Below are 14,346 nucleotides of genomic sequence, written 5' to 3' on the forward strand. Positions count from 1 at the left end.
AAAAACTCTGGAAGCCTGCAAGAGTATGACAAGTGACATGAAAAAGGACGTAGATTTTTTTCGTTACTCTCTCAGTACTACTAGGGGAACATCCATTGAAACTTACTGAGCAGTGGATCTTAAATGGGGTGTGGGGGGAGTTTCCTCACATTTGGAGAAGGCATTGCTGTAGGTCAGCTCTCCAGATGAGTAGTCCTACAAGAATGATCACCTTCCCATCAGCATGGCAATCATCTCCGAAAGGCACCGAGTTTGAGAAATCAGGACTAGAGAGGGTTTTTGTCTTTTTTTTTTTAAAGGAGTGAGGATTACAGGTTCATGTAGCCATCAGAGCTAGTCGCCCTTTGATAGCCTTTGATAGCCTTCAGTAGCCTCTGATCCAGCAGAGCTTTTCTTATACATATAAGCAGTATCTGATGCACTGTAAGGAGCTGCTCTGAAAAGCACACCTGTAAAAAAAATGCATAGGTGCTTCTTTAGATCATGTCAAGCCATATGGATTGCTTTTTGCATACTGATGGATTGCTTCCAGACCTTGAATATGAGACTATCAGCAAGACTGGCTAGTTCAAATGCTTGAGTTTTGCCCCTTCAGAACAAAAAATCAGGAAGGATATTATCAGCCCAATTCCCTCAAGGTGCATGACAACCAGGTCCCAAGAAATGATGTGCAAACACCAAGAGTCCAAAAAGTTTTTTCAGGGCTGTGCAAGATTGGTGCCTAAATATTTGATTCTCACTCTTAAAAATTTGATGCTGGTGTCTATGAATTTAAAATATATTTCCAGACCTGTCTCTGTTCTTATTTCATCCTACTCTTTAGTATACTGGATGTTTTACTGTTCGTACCTCATTAACTCAGATAGAACAGCTAATTATTGGAGAAAGGCATTTTTTTAATCCCCAGATTTCTTTAGGGATTTTCATTGTGCCTGTTTTTTGGCAGTAAAGATTTAAGGATAATGCAAATTTTATCGCTTTTTTGTCCTTTAAAAACAGCCAGAGGGTTTGCATCCCAGCAGTCAGAATCAGCATTGTAGTATTTAAAAACAAGCTTGGGATGTATTCCTATCAGTAAGAGGGCTGCATGCATGTTCAGCTGGCAGCCCTTTCATTTTCAGTTGAAAGATCTGTGGGGCATTCCCCCCCCCCATTCATATTAATTGAATTTTAGAGTGACCTTGTACACATATTGATTTGAATTAAAATTTTCTGTGTCAAGGTCAAGTTGGCACATATCCTGCAGGCAAAATATTAAAAAGCCAAGTACTGTGTCTATCAGAGTATCGACAGAAGAAGGTAAAATTTAGTAAGGGGAAGCTTGCCTCAGAAAGTAAAAAATAGCATTTTCTCTGCAATGCAATTGACCAAAACCAGGGCTGTCCAGTGAAAGAAAGAGCTGGTGTTCAGTGTCTCTTCAGACTGAGGCTGAACACCAGCATGCCTTCTGTGTGGATGTTACATTTTGTTTGTTGGGACTTCAGAATGAGGGATCCTAAATACTGATGGCCACATTAGATATTGACTATCAGAAGCAGTGCAACAGCATGAAAAGCTTCAAGTGCGTTGTAACTGGGTGTCTTGCTTTCACCCAGTTATGATATAATTAGGGCATTCAGTCACCTGTTAAAATGGACTGATTAATGATGAGAGATTTATTGGACTGATTACATCTGTAGGTTAGCAATAATCTATGTATTAGTCTTTGATAGCATTACTAGCCTTTTTTTCCAGAATAAAACCAACAAAGTGGATTACGGCATGATTTAACCAAACTGCCTGAAATCCTTAAAATGCCATGGGTGCTGCTTTGCCTTTTGCTAATGCCCACGTGCATCGCAGCCAGTGTGCATCGCAACCCACATCCTTAGGCATTCCCCCCTTCGAGAGGTGGAAACTGGGAGTGTTTCTTGTCAGCTGCTATTTTTGTGGAAGTATCCTTATTTCTAAATATATATTTTAAAAGCTGCTTCCTTCTTACACAGAGGTTTTTAATCTAACCTGACCTACCCGATCGGTGCCCTAATGAGATTGCTCTGGAGTTGATATGCGAGGCTGCATGAGACAGGAGCTGCCGTGTCCACGGCAGGATTTTCTTCAGAGGCATTTATGGGAAAGCGTGCATGATAGTCGAGAGTCCGCTGGGCCAGCCCGCGATCTTCCGCAGTGCCTCCGCGTCATGGGGCAGCTTGGCAGGGTTCTAGGGGAGAAGAATCGCACATGGGGCTGGCCATGTCAAGCTGACTTCCAGGCAAAGCTGCAGTGAAATGTTAGGAAATGTGTCCGTTGATGTCAAATGCTGGGCCTGGAGTGTGGGGAGGTGTTGTCAGAAAGCATATCCGTTTTCCCGGTGAAACGGCCTCAATGCTGTTCTCCTCACTCCCCGTCTCTTCTGGTGCTGCAAAGTGCCGCAGGCCCTGCCCAGTGGTGCGAACGGCAAGCTGCTGTGGGCCATGGTGCTGTTTGGCCTCCCCCCTGCTCTGAAGAGAGTTAAGAGGAGACTAGGTGCAGAATAGCAGTAGCAGGAAAGGCTGTCTCCTCAGGAAAACTCCTTTTCTTTGCCTGAAAAGGGGCAGAAATGAGGCCCGAAGGAGATGAACTGCTGAAGCAGAAGTTGAGCCGCTATTTGGGCTCAAGGGATTGCAGGATACTGCTGCCTGCTCACCAGGCAGGGCCAGCCTCTGGAGCCAGAAAGCCGCCCGCCGTTGGCACCGCTCTTGTTGCAGGGTCCGTCTTGTCAGCCCGGGGTCATCAGCCCTGCTTCACCCTGGAACCACTAGGGGAGTGGGGAAGAATGTTTTATTCCTCAGAAATGCTGGACTCGAGCTCCCATCAGCCTTGGCCCTAACCAGTGGTCAGTAACGAGGATTATAGTCAACAATATCTCACAAGGCTTGGATGCATCACTCCTGTACTACAGAATGTTCATACTTCTGGTCTCAGGCTACCATGTCTATCATTCTACATTCTTAATTTGTCAGAAGATGTTTTTAATTGTGCATACAGATTTTGTTCACTTTTAGGGGTTGGCACAATTAGGACTGCTTTTCAAGCATAATTCCTGCTTAACTATTTTAAAGCATATTAGTGGTAATGTCTGTTTTCAGATGCTGCCAGTTAGTTAAAATATTGCCCCTTTGTTACCAGCACTCCAAAACAACTAAACAAGGGTAAACAAAATGCCAACCGTTTATCTGATGAAGTGCTGCAGTTTGTATTGGGAGCAATATTGGTGAGCCCTTAGGGGAGTTACAACCTCCATCAGCTCCTCAGCTGAATCCTATTTTGGTACATAGCTAACCAAGATCACTGTGGAGAAGCTAATTGCAGCTGCTCGGCATGTTAACCTGTTCAAGATATCTGAATGTGGAACTTCATAATTTCAGGTTTTCTCCCATCTCTCATCCAAGTAGCATTTCTGGTCCCGCAGGATCACTGCTAATTTCCAAAAATGTCATGTTTTGCTGCAATGCTTTGCTTTTGCTTTTCCAGTTAACAGCTGCAGTTCCAGTGTCAATACAACATTGGCTCGTTATTGGACGCTTTTGATATTGCTGCACCTGTTGTGCAGAATTTAGAAAACAAGTATTTACCGTGCAACTTAGAGCACCCGTGTGGCAGATCAGCACATGCACTGTCTGAAGGCACCTCCTTCAAACCCATGCGCATCGGGTTCAGGTGGGGCTACCCTTTTATCTGGCTGAACATCTTCAGAAGAGTATTAGTCGGAGTGTAGAATGGAGTACGCTTGCCCCTTTCTCTACATGCCCACCACCGACTCCTCTTACTCTACCCCCCAAAGGGTAAACTTCCATCTATGTTACTTCGAGTAAGAGCTTTTCCAGATGAGATAGTGAATCTCCCAGAAGTTTCATCGCAGAATGACGTGCAGAATACTGCACAAAGAGCTTTCCTCTCCTTTCGTTGCATTCTATTACTTAAAGGGTAAGTGGTTGTGCTGTATAGGAAGATAATGCAAATACAGCAGTGGGGGATTTGTGCTTCGCTTGGGGATTTAAAAAATACTGCACATTTATTTATTAATATCATTTGCATGCTGCCCAGTTGTGCCACAGCACCTTCTTTCCTTCTTCCATCTCCTTCCCTCCTTGCCTTTAAAAAAAGCAAAACTGGAGAATTGCAGTATCATCTGGAGCCCCTGCAAACAGAGCAAGGACTGATGAGGCCACAATAAAAGCCTGGAGCGGCATGCAGTACCCCCACATTATCAGGTATAGCTCTGTTTTGATCCTGACCGATTCCATTATTTCTTTACATTTGGAGCTGGCCTGATTCCAAATGCCTCAAAACATACCTTTTCCCTACTCACAGAGGAAGGTGGGCTTGGTGAGCAAAGGACTGACACTTGAGCCGGTTTAAGTGAACTTTCCTGATCAGCTGACAGCCTTGTGCAACCGTCCTGGTGAGGTAAAGGCAAGGAAGTTTAAATACTTGGAAAGCCTGAAGTTGAGGTCAATGCTCTGAGTCTGCTGTGTCGCCATTCCTTTCCATGGCTAAGATTAGAAGTTCTAGCCCAGGACAGAGGAAGCTTTTTCCATGTATTAAATCCCATTTCACTTTTGTAAGAGGTTACCTTCTCTGAGACTCCAGGAAGGAGTGAGATGCTAGGTTAGATAAAGATCCTTGATCTGTATGAGTTAGTATGCCAGGGGGAGGCGGGCAGTCCTCGTACTTCCTGTCCTCTTTTCACTCCAAAAGCTCCCATTCTGAAGGTCCCTTCTCTCCGACCCCCACCTCACCTCATATTCTTTCCCTTAAAAAAAAAAAAAAAAGGAGCAACATTCAGCCTTAACAAATGCTACTTTGCATAATAGATAAAGAAATTCTACAACAAAAGGTTTGAGTGAGGGGGGTGACTTGATAAAGTGTAAAGTGTGAGCAACTTTACCAGCGCATGTGCTACATGAAGGAGCTCTTTCCGTAAATTAGGAGTGAGCTCTAGATGGTCAAGTCCGATAAGAGTTGCTGTTGGCATGAGAAATAAATGGAGGCCATGTCTGCAAAAATAAATCATGTTTAACAGTGCTTCTAATCAATCCTCTGCCATGGGTTAATTTTTCAGCAAGGGCAATTCGTGATATCCATATTAACCATCTCTGAAGTGAGCTAACTCGATGGAATCCTCCAACTTCCATCCTGGTAGCAGCAAGCAAGACTGAAAAAAGATCTTCAGTAAGAATTTTGGTGTCTGTGAAATTGGATAGAAATACTAACATATGATTTGATGGGCTAAACTACTTCTGAGATAGACTTTAGGGCTGCTTGTAACCGAGGGGCAAAATCATCACGTGTCTCTGAACACACTCCTTTCTTTGCAGCCTTGCCGTCGCTTGTGCAAGTGTTGTTAATGCAGTCTAGATACAGTGGTTTTCAACCTTTCCACAGCTGAGGACCAGCAGAAACAGGAAAACCACCTCAGGGACCACTGAGGCAGAAACAGAAAGCACCGTACACATAATACTAATACAGTATTCTGTGTATTAGTTTCTAAACACAGTACCAAAAAATTGAAAAATCTCTAAAACAACCAGAAACCAAGCAACAAAAAAGGCCAACAAAAGAACAAAATACAAAAATTGGTGCAGCGTGTCTCCCCGTTGGCTCCCACTAAGCCATCTCTCCCCTCCCGGGACCCCCTGGTGGCACTGTGCACCCCCCGCAAACATGATGCCATCTGAGGAAGAAGTGGTAGAACACAGCCAGCCCCTGCACTAGTATGCAGCGAACAGAGTGAGCCCCTCCACCCCCCGGACCGGCAGAAAATCTCCTGTGGACCAGCACTGGTCCCTGGACTGGTGGTTGAAAACCACTGATCAAGACAATATACGAGGGGTCTTCAAAAAGTTTCTGCACTTTTGTATTTTATAAATATATTTTAGATATTTTTTGCTGGTGGCATTAAAAAGTTGGTATGATGCAGGGGGAAATGCATCACAAAGGAAGGTGACTATGTAGAAAAGTGATATAATTAGATTTTTAAATTCTTAATAGAGTTTTTTAAAGTGTGGAAATTTTTTGGAGAGCCCTCATAATTCTTTTCTCTAACTTTTAACATTTTTATTTCCTCTTTGAGTGGGCGGCATTTGTGCTTCTTGACTATTTTAGTATTTCCCCTCTGCTGCCTTTTGTTTTTACTAACTGGTTTTGTGAAATGCCATTGTAGCTTGTCAAAGCCCTCTTCTACCAAGTGCTTTGGAATTGAAAAGGCACAACTTTGTGTTCCTTTCAAGACTATTTCCCGGATTAGTTTTGCAAACTGAAAGATCCCCTCTCCCTTTGGAGCCTGTGGTCAGAGCATCTCAGTTCCAGCACAAACATATTGGCATAGAGTTTGGATAGATTCCTTCTGAGCCCTCTGTGCTTTGGCCAAGACCATCATGAAGCCTTAGTGTCCTGAACAAGTGGATGCGAAAAGGAGTTAAACGTGATGAAGCAATAATATAATAAGGAAGGATGCTTTCAAAAGAGAAGTCCGACTTTCTGCATGGAATAAGTAAGACATAAGCTGTCGTGAAATGGAGTGTAACAGGCCCACCTTGGCAAGCCAAGCACATCTGCCTGCCCATGTCCATGAGCTCTGGGTGTCCTTCAGCCAGGGGTGCGCAGAGGGGAAAAGCATTCAACATCCAGCCAGAGAAGTCGGACGACAGGAACTCAGGCAGCAAGGGTTGTGCAATGGTTAAGTGAGTCTCACACAGCCTAACAGCAGACCATGGTTTATGTGAAGGTTGTTTAATGCTCTTCCAGTCTCTGTGATATTAGAAGCCATGATCATGCACTGAATAATCAAATCCCCGCAGACTGCCATGGTGGCGTGCAGTCAGACAAGCCAGAATGGGCTCCGTTGAATGTGTGAACTGCATCAGTGTCATCTTGGATCTTTCACAATGGTTAAAACTCAGGGCCCTGGGTTGCTTGTATGTTTTTGAGCACTGCTTAATATTTCTGCCGAAGCAAAGCAGTGAAGAAAGATTAATTAATTGCTATTTTTATGCTTTATCTTTCTGCTTCTTCCCTGTAATGTACTACTGAGAATTCTTAAGGGTATTAATTTGTGCCAGCTTTCCACACAATGATGCTTTATTACATGCTTTATTACATGTATTATGCCCCAAGGGAAACGTGGGACTTTGGCTAGGATAGACAGGGTAGTTTCAGGCCTTAAAGTAGCTCTACCCTACAGCTGATGCTCGTGTTCAGGTGCTCGTGCGGCCATTAACAACTTGATGGTGCCATCTGTTGAGAAGTAGTCATTTGTAGCACTGCACAAGCTTGGGCTGAATACTTTATTCCCACGCATTTGGACCTGGGCATTTAAAGGCAAAAAGGCCAAAACTTAGAGGGAGGTGTGTTTTTCCCTGCAAAGGTGCTGTGGGGAAGCAGCTCTTTTCACCTAAAAACCAAAGGTCTAGAAACCAACAGAACTGTAATGAAATTACATTTTTGCAAAACTTCCCTAGTGTTTTTAGTAAACAGGGAAATAATCCGAGGCCAAGTGTAGGAGAGAAATAGGCCTATAGCTTTGAGTATTCCTGCACCAGCCATGCTGCTTTCTCTCTAAACATGAAAGCCTCTGGAACTTTTTCCTAAAGCATTATGTAATAATGTTTAGCGTAAGTCTCACAGTAATACACAGGTTTCCTAAACTTCAGACTTGCACCATTTCTTCTTGTGTGTCCAGTTCTCTTATTCTTTGCTAGGATGAAATAATGGGTTGTTGAGTGCCCCTGTCTAGGAAACACTCTAGTAATTTTAAGTGTGTGAGTTTTAGAAAATCTCAACATATTTCTGTGAATGTGTTCCTGGGAATTCTAAAACACATGTTTGGGAAGAAACCTTTTTTGAGTTTGCTTTGTGGACTTGGTGTGTGACTTCAGTTGATATGAGGATTTTTTTCAACCAAGTAAAATACCCTTTCCCAGCATACGCCATTCCATTCCCTTCCAGTTGCTGATTTTTGGTCCCCCACATCCCCTGTAGCAGCCAGTTAGTATTAAAATGGCTGCTGGACATGCCCTGGGTTGTTAGGGGATTTGTGTTTTTCTCCTGAGGGCTGTTAAAGAAATGCGTAATAGATATTTATTATTATTATTATTATTATTATTATTATTATTATTATTATAACATTTCTATGCCGCCCCTTGCCGAAGCCTCGGGGCGGCTTACAACACAATAAAATACATTGAAATACAATAGAACATAAATTACCACTAAATACAAAAATACAAAAAATACACTGAGCTACAAACATAATAATATAAAATTAAAATTATCAGTATAAAGTAAGTAAATAAATAATATAGGAGGAGAAAAGAGAAGGAAGAAGAAGTTGCCCTGGCCAGATCATATATTTTAACAATTAAAATGATGCTTAAATAAAAAGGTCTTTACCTGGCACCGAAAAACCAGTAACGACGGTGCCATGCGGACCTCTTTGGGGAGTGAATTTCATAGGTTGGGCGCCACCGCAGAGAAAGCCCTCCTCCGAGTACTTACTCTCCTAATTTCTTTCATGGAGGGTTCCCGGAGAAGGGACTCTCCCGCAGATCTCAAAGGGCGGTCGGGCATATACGGATGTAAGCGCTCGTTCAGGTAGCCAGGACCCAAGCCGTTTAGGGCTTTATAGGTCATAATCAACACCTTGAATTGGGCCCGGGCTTCAATGGGCAGCCAGTGAAGCTGACGGAGGACTGGAGTCATGTGAGCATAACGCCCCGTCCCCGTCAGCAACCTGGCAGCTCTATTTTGCACCGATTGAAGTGTTCGGACCGTCTTCAGGGGAAGCCCCACGTAAAGCGCGTTACAGAAGTCTAGGCGGGAAGTCACCAGCGCGTGTGTCACTGTCTCCAGGCAGTCGAACTCCAGGTAGGGGCGCAGCTGATTAATCAGCCGAAGCTGAAGGAAGGCGCTCCTCGCCACCGCGGTCACCTGAGCTTCCAAAGAAAGCTCCGGGTCGAGGAGTACTCCTAAGCTGCGGACCTCATCCCTAAGAGGGAGTGTTGCACCATTCAGGACCAGGTCAAATCCACCCTCTCCGAAGCCCAATCCGCCAACCAACAGGACCTCCGTCTTGTCTGGATTGAGTTTCAGTTTATTGGCCCTCATCCATTCCATTACCTCGGCCAAGCACCGGTTCAGCACAGCCACTGCCTCACCTGGATTAGTGGAAAACGAGAGGTAGAGCTGGGTATCATCAGCGTACTGATGATTCCACAGGCCACACCTCCTGATGACCTCTCCCAGCGGTTTCATATAGATGTTAAATAGCAGAGGGGATAGAATGGAGCCCTGTGGTACTCCATGGCATAGCTGCCATGACGCAGAGACATGGTCCCCCAGCACTACCTTCTGGAATCGACCGTTGAGATAGGAGCGGAACCATTGCAAAGCAGTGCCTCCAACCCTCAATCCCGCTAGCCTATCCAGAAGGATACCATGGTCGATGGTATCGAAGCCGCCGAGAGGTCCAGAAGAACCAACAGGGATGCACTCCCCCTGTCCTTCTCCCTGCACAGGTTATCATACTTCTGTAGAGCCTGGAGTTCCCCCAGATCTTCTAGTCCGTCGCTGCATGGATGATGATTTGGCTCGTTAAGGATCCATGCTTAAGGCAAACAAGTGCACTATTAATATATAGCAGGAGTGGGCAAGCTCAGGGCAGGGGCAGAATCTGACCCTGCACAGTTCCCCAGGTGGGCACACCACTTCCCCCTCGCTCAGCATTGGGAACATGTAGGTGACAAGGTTGTAATGCATGGTAGGCATTCCTAACTCTTATGGAAAGAGAACTCAAAATGGCAGTAGAATTTGCATGTCCCTGGGAGCACCACAAGGAACAGCTGCTCCTCTGTGTAGACCATTGCTGCTGGGAACCTCCCAGTTACTTTCTAGTCTTGTGAGTTCCGAATATTGGGGGTGGGGAATCCACCGCACACACTTTTTCTCAGTGCATATCCTTGTTCTTTGACAGGTCACCTTAGGAAAAGTGTTAAAAGTCATAGTGGTGATGCGAAGCCTCTTCATTGACCGGACAATCGTAAAGGGGTTTCACGAGAATGTCTACACAGAAGATGGCAAGGTGGGTATCTGCCCCACATCTCTATTGTCACCTTTTAGGAGACATGTAGTATTCAGACAGGTGTCGGAGAACAAGTGTTCCAAACTGACACACCACTTGCAAAGGAAACGGCTGGTACTTTTAAGCAAAGCATCTGTCTTCTCTTCTCTTGTCCCCCCCCCCCCCCCCATCCCAGATCCATTAATTCACAAAGCCCTCCTGCCCTTGCTTGAATTTCTAATGCATCACCTTAGACCTCTGTTGCCTCATTATTAGCATCCACTGAGGGAATGCGGTTCTCCTCCCCAAGTGTTTTGAGTACATAAGTAGCCCAAGGTTCAGAATTTTCTCTTCTTCCTTGCGCCATTGGGAACTCTTGCACCAGTTTTGTTCTCAGCTAGATAAATCCTTCTGCGAGGAATCGGTCTAGTCCTCCTAAGTAGGTTGAGTTTGAAGGTGAGCATTGCATTTCAAGCGGCAGCTATTAAAGACAGTGTAACCGGTTTCCAGGAGTGATTCGCTTTATGAAAAATTCACCCTGCTTGAACCCCTAATTTCTCCTGGCTGCACACACTCCATATGGCTTTCAGTGGAGGTTTAGAAGATGTTAATGGGACCTGACAGCCTTCAGCTCAGTTTGTTTCTCTCTTCAGAGTGGAATGGGCTCTTGCTGAGGACGCCCGCCCAGGCTCACCTTTTTGCCACGAACAAGTACTAAGCACTTCTCTCGCGCGCATTCCTTCCCCTCTCTCTAGATCTCTCTCTCTCTCCTTAATACACAACCCATTAAAATACAGGAAATACAAGGTTCGTTATAACCAGATGAGTGCCTGGCACCCATAGGCCATGTTTTAATGAGGACAGAATTATTTTTCAAAAAGAGGCTCTCTTATAACATATACAACATTGTGTTACATACTTACCCCTGAGTACCTCAGCTGTGTTCCTCTCCATAGGATTTGAAGAGCTTGGGGGAGATGGCAGCTCTGTTGGGAAGAACAGATCATTCTGTTTCCAGGTGAAAGATTCTCCTACTGGGGAGAGGTGGAGGGACAGAGAGGGACTTAAAAGGGTGTCCAAGATTGCCCTGGTGTTAAATCAGGTTGCCTAGTAACACACGTGGGCCCTGGGAGGAACACTGCACACGTTCAGAACGTCTCCTGAGGGAGGGAAACATGTGCCACTGTCCCTCTAGAATTGCCTGACAGTGTGAACTAGAAGATCAGTGTGTGTTTCTTCTGGGAAGTCATGCATGTGTGCATGCATTTGACTTCCGGCAGAATATGGCACTAGTCCAGTTCTTTCACCTAGCTAAAGAAGACCCCTTGCATGCTTGCAGGAATGGCCGACATGAGGGTTCCAGCAGAATTTAGATCTAAAAGATGCCCATCCTCAAATCAAGTTTCTGTGCAAATGAAAATAGTATGCCTGGGACATCTAATGGAGCTGATGGAGTTTCTCAACTTGAGTTCTTTCAGTTAATATTTTTATTCTGACAAAATCATGTGTGTGTTATTTAGGTGCTTTTCATTTGAACCTATCTTGACAGCCAAACACATGGCAGAAATTTCAAAAATACAACCATTTATGTAAGTTGTTTATACCAGAGTATTCAGATCAGAGATGGGCAACTTGAAGCCCTCCATATGTTTTGGCTTACAAATCCCATCATCCCTTGCCATTTCCTACACTGGCTAGGGCTAATGGGAGTTACAGGCCAAAACATTTAGAGGACCACAAGTTGTGGTGTACTTATTTAGATTTGCAGTCTCTTGCTAGGTGTGTCTCAGGTCAGATTAAAATGTGGAATCCCAGCCTTAAAACGTTGAGAACCTGAATTCAGTAAGTCTTTGTACGGCTTTGTTTTATTGCTTCTTAAGGATTAATCTGGCCTTCACAAAAAAATCCACATTTCATTGGTTTGCCACCACAACAAAAAGATAATCTAATTGAATGAGAGCTGTTTCCTTCTTACTGTCGAATGAATGATGGTTGAGTCCCTCGCCCACTCCAAGCAGGTGCTCTGAGGAAACTACTTAGGAGAGGCTGAACAAGGTTTCTCCAACCTGGTGTCTTCTGGACGTGCTGGACTGCAGCTGTTGTAACTAAGGAAGGCTTTTATACTTTATCCACTCCTGCTAAAAATGGATAAGACAAAACACTGTAAGAAAAGAATGGGTTATAAACATCAAAATTCTTCCTTAAGCAGGAGAAAATCCCATAGTTCTTCCTCATCAAAATGCAAACAGATGTGAAGAAAAGTATCTGATAGACACAGGATATTCTCAGGCAGTGTCCTACTGTACTTCAGTACAGATAACCTCACCTTTCGGCCCATTAATTTATTTTATTCTAGTTTATACAATGCTGTTATGTGTAGATGGTGCTGTACAGAGTAACAGGAAGGAGGGAGAGATTGAAGTCACTACTCCCAAAGCTCACAATCTGAATCGTTCAAATATTTGCAGAGGGGAAAGGTGACAAAGGGTCGGCATGCATTTCACTAGAGATGAGGTTGATTATGGCGGAGGCTTCATGAACATTTTGGAAGTCTGAGGAAAGGGTTTGAGGAAGCAAAGCAGCAGCACACTTTCCTGGCATAAGGGAAGCAGCAAAATTGAGGAATTGGCTTTACTTTATTTTTCTTACAAAGCAAAGACAGACCTGTAAGCCAGTGAGTCCCTGTTTTATTATAGGCTTTGGGGAAAATATCTGCTCTAAGTCTGAAACTTCCATTAAAAGCTACTATTTTACCTGGAAGTCCCAGCGAAGTCACTGGCAATAACATCCTGAGTTCTTTCAAAGTAAGACCTGGTATCAGTAGCCCAAGAACAAGTTCCATGTACTCGGGTTCTCTGAAATCAGTGAACTCAGGTATGCTAATGCTAGGCTGCATTGTGTTTTTCTATAGCAGAATGAAAAAGGGATGCAGGGGAGAGATGAATGAAAACTAATAATGTCTTAGTTGGTACTGGACATTTGTCATTTAACAGGCCAAAGGCACTCTATCTGCACAGGATTTCCTCTCAATTGGGTGCTGCTGCTGCTTTTTACGGAGAGTTTTTGCAGAGCTCATCCGTGAGACCTGCCCATTCTCACTGTAGAACCAGTCCTGGATCTGATTCTCCTGCAACCTCCTCTGGCCCATCCCATCCCCTGCAGACCAGTGCATTTTAATTAGCCATGTAGCCGTAATGGTGGCTTCACGCCACTCATAAATTCATAAACGTGGCAGGCCATTAACTGATGCCATACTGATTCTTGAATGAACAGGCTCCTGCAGTTCATCCTTGCGGAGCAACTTTGAGCCAAGCCATTAACTTGCCCACACAGTTCCGCTAAGCAAACTAAAACTGCATTCAGATTTGGTTCACAGTCTTGGCACAAATGCTGTAAGTGGGGAAGAGCTGTGACTTGGCAAGTCTGGGATGGGCAACTAATTCCGCTACGCAACCTAATGCATTTGTGCACCAGGTAGGCTGGAGGAATGTTAAGCCACCTGGGTTACGTTAATGCTCTGCCTTCATTAATTACCCTGTATCAGTAAGGAAACACAGTTTTTTGCCTCCCAGCGTAAGCAAGGAGAAAAACTAGTGGTATCAAAGGAAAGCTTCAAAGACAGCCAGAACTGTCTCTCGAGTAATTTCTGATCCCTGCATTCTTTCTACTTCAAAGCAGGTTGTGTGTGTGTTTGGATAAAGGGGAGGAGACTGAATCCGATTTCTCTAATAAGTGTTGGCACCAGCCCTTTTTGATATTAGATACAGGGAACATTTTGATTTGTTATCACCTTTGAAAACGTTCAGACGACCTTCAGAAAATGGCCTCTTGTTACTTGCGCCAGAGGTGGGTGGGGGAGACTGGGGCACTGGGAAAGAGAGAAAGGCCCAATTTAATTCACATGCAGAGGATGGCTTGAAATTGTGCTTTCAGCAGCTTTTTAGTTACAAATGTGTGTCTTGATTGAAAGTGAAAAGTTGAAGAATAATAGACCTGCAACAATGCATTGTTTAGCACACCCGCCTCATTCATCTGGTTTCATGGTAGAGGGTTTACAGGCCTTGCATATGGCTCCTTTTTATTTTTAAAACCTTAGAGAGCATTAAAAAGCAAAAAATTAAATTACATCAGGGCTCTTCAGCCCTCATGCCAAGGAATTGCCTTCTGCTCTGTATGGAGTTTGATTGTAGCACCCGGGCACCCTTTTTCCAATGTGGTTCATTCTTCTTTCTTTTTTTAATGAAAGAACCAAAGAAGAAAATGGAGAG

At 44.2% G+C, this 14,346-nt stretch overlaps 1 protein-coding gene across 5 annotated transcripts in view; it reads left to right on the forward strand.

The window, feature by feature from the left end:
- The window catches only part of MED27 (mediator complex subunit 27), a 135,494-nt gene that overhangs the window by 98,073 nt on the left and 23,075 nt on the right, over positions 1 to 14,346 (forward strand). For 2 of the 5 annotated variants that reach the window (XM_044439895.1, XM_044439894.1), the window contains exon 5: positions 9,992 to 10,099. The exons of 1 other annotated variant lie outside the window; for it this stretch is intronic. In XM_044439895.1, the coding sequence (XP_044295830.1) occupies positions 9,992 to 10,099 (108 nt within the window). Of the gene's footprint in view, positions 1 to 3,296; positions 3,387 to 6,251; positions 8,112 to 9,991; positions 10,100 to 14,346 lie in introns of those variants that run through there. 2 more of the 5 variants (XM_044439897.1, XM_044439898.1) reach the window with 2 other exon arrangements.

This window comes from Varanus komodoensis, unplaced genomic scaffold (assembly GCF_004798865.1).
Source record: "Varanus komodoensis strain SLA01 unplaced genomic scaffold, ASM479886v1 scaffold36, whole genome shotgun sequence".
Lineage (NCBI taxonomy): Eukaryota > Metazoa > Chordata > Lepidosauria > Squamata > Varanidae > Varanus > Varanus komodoensis.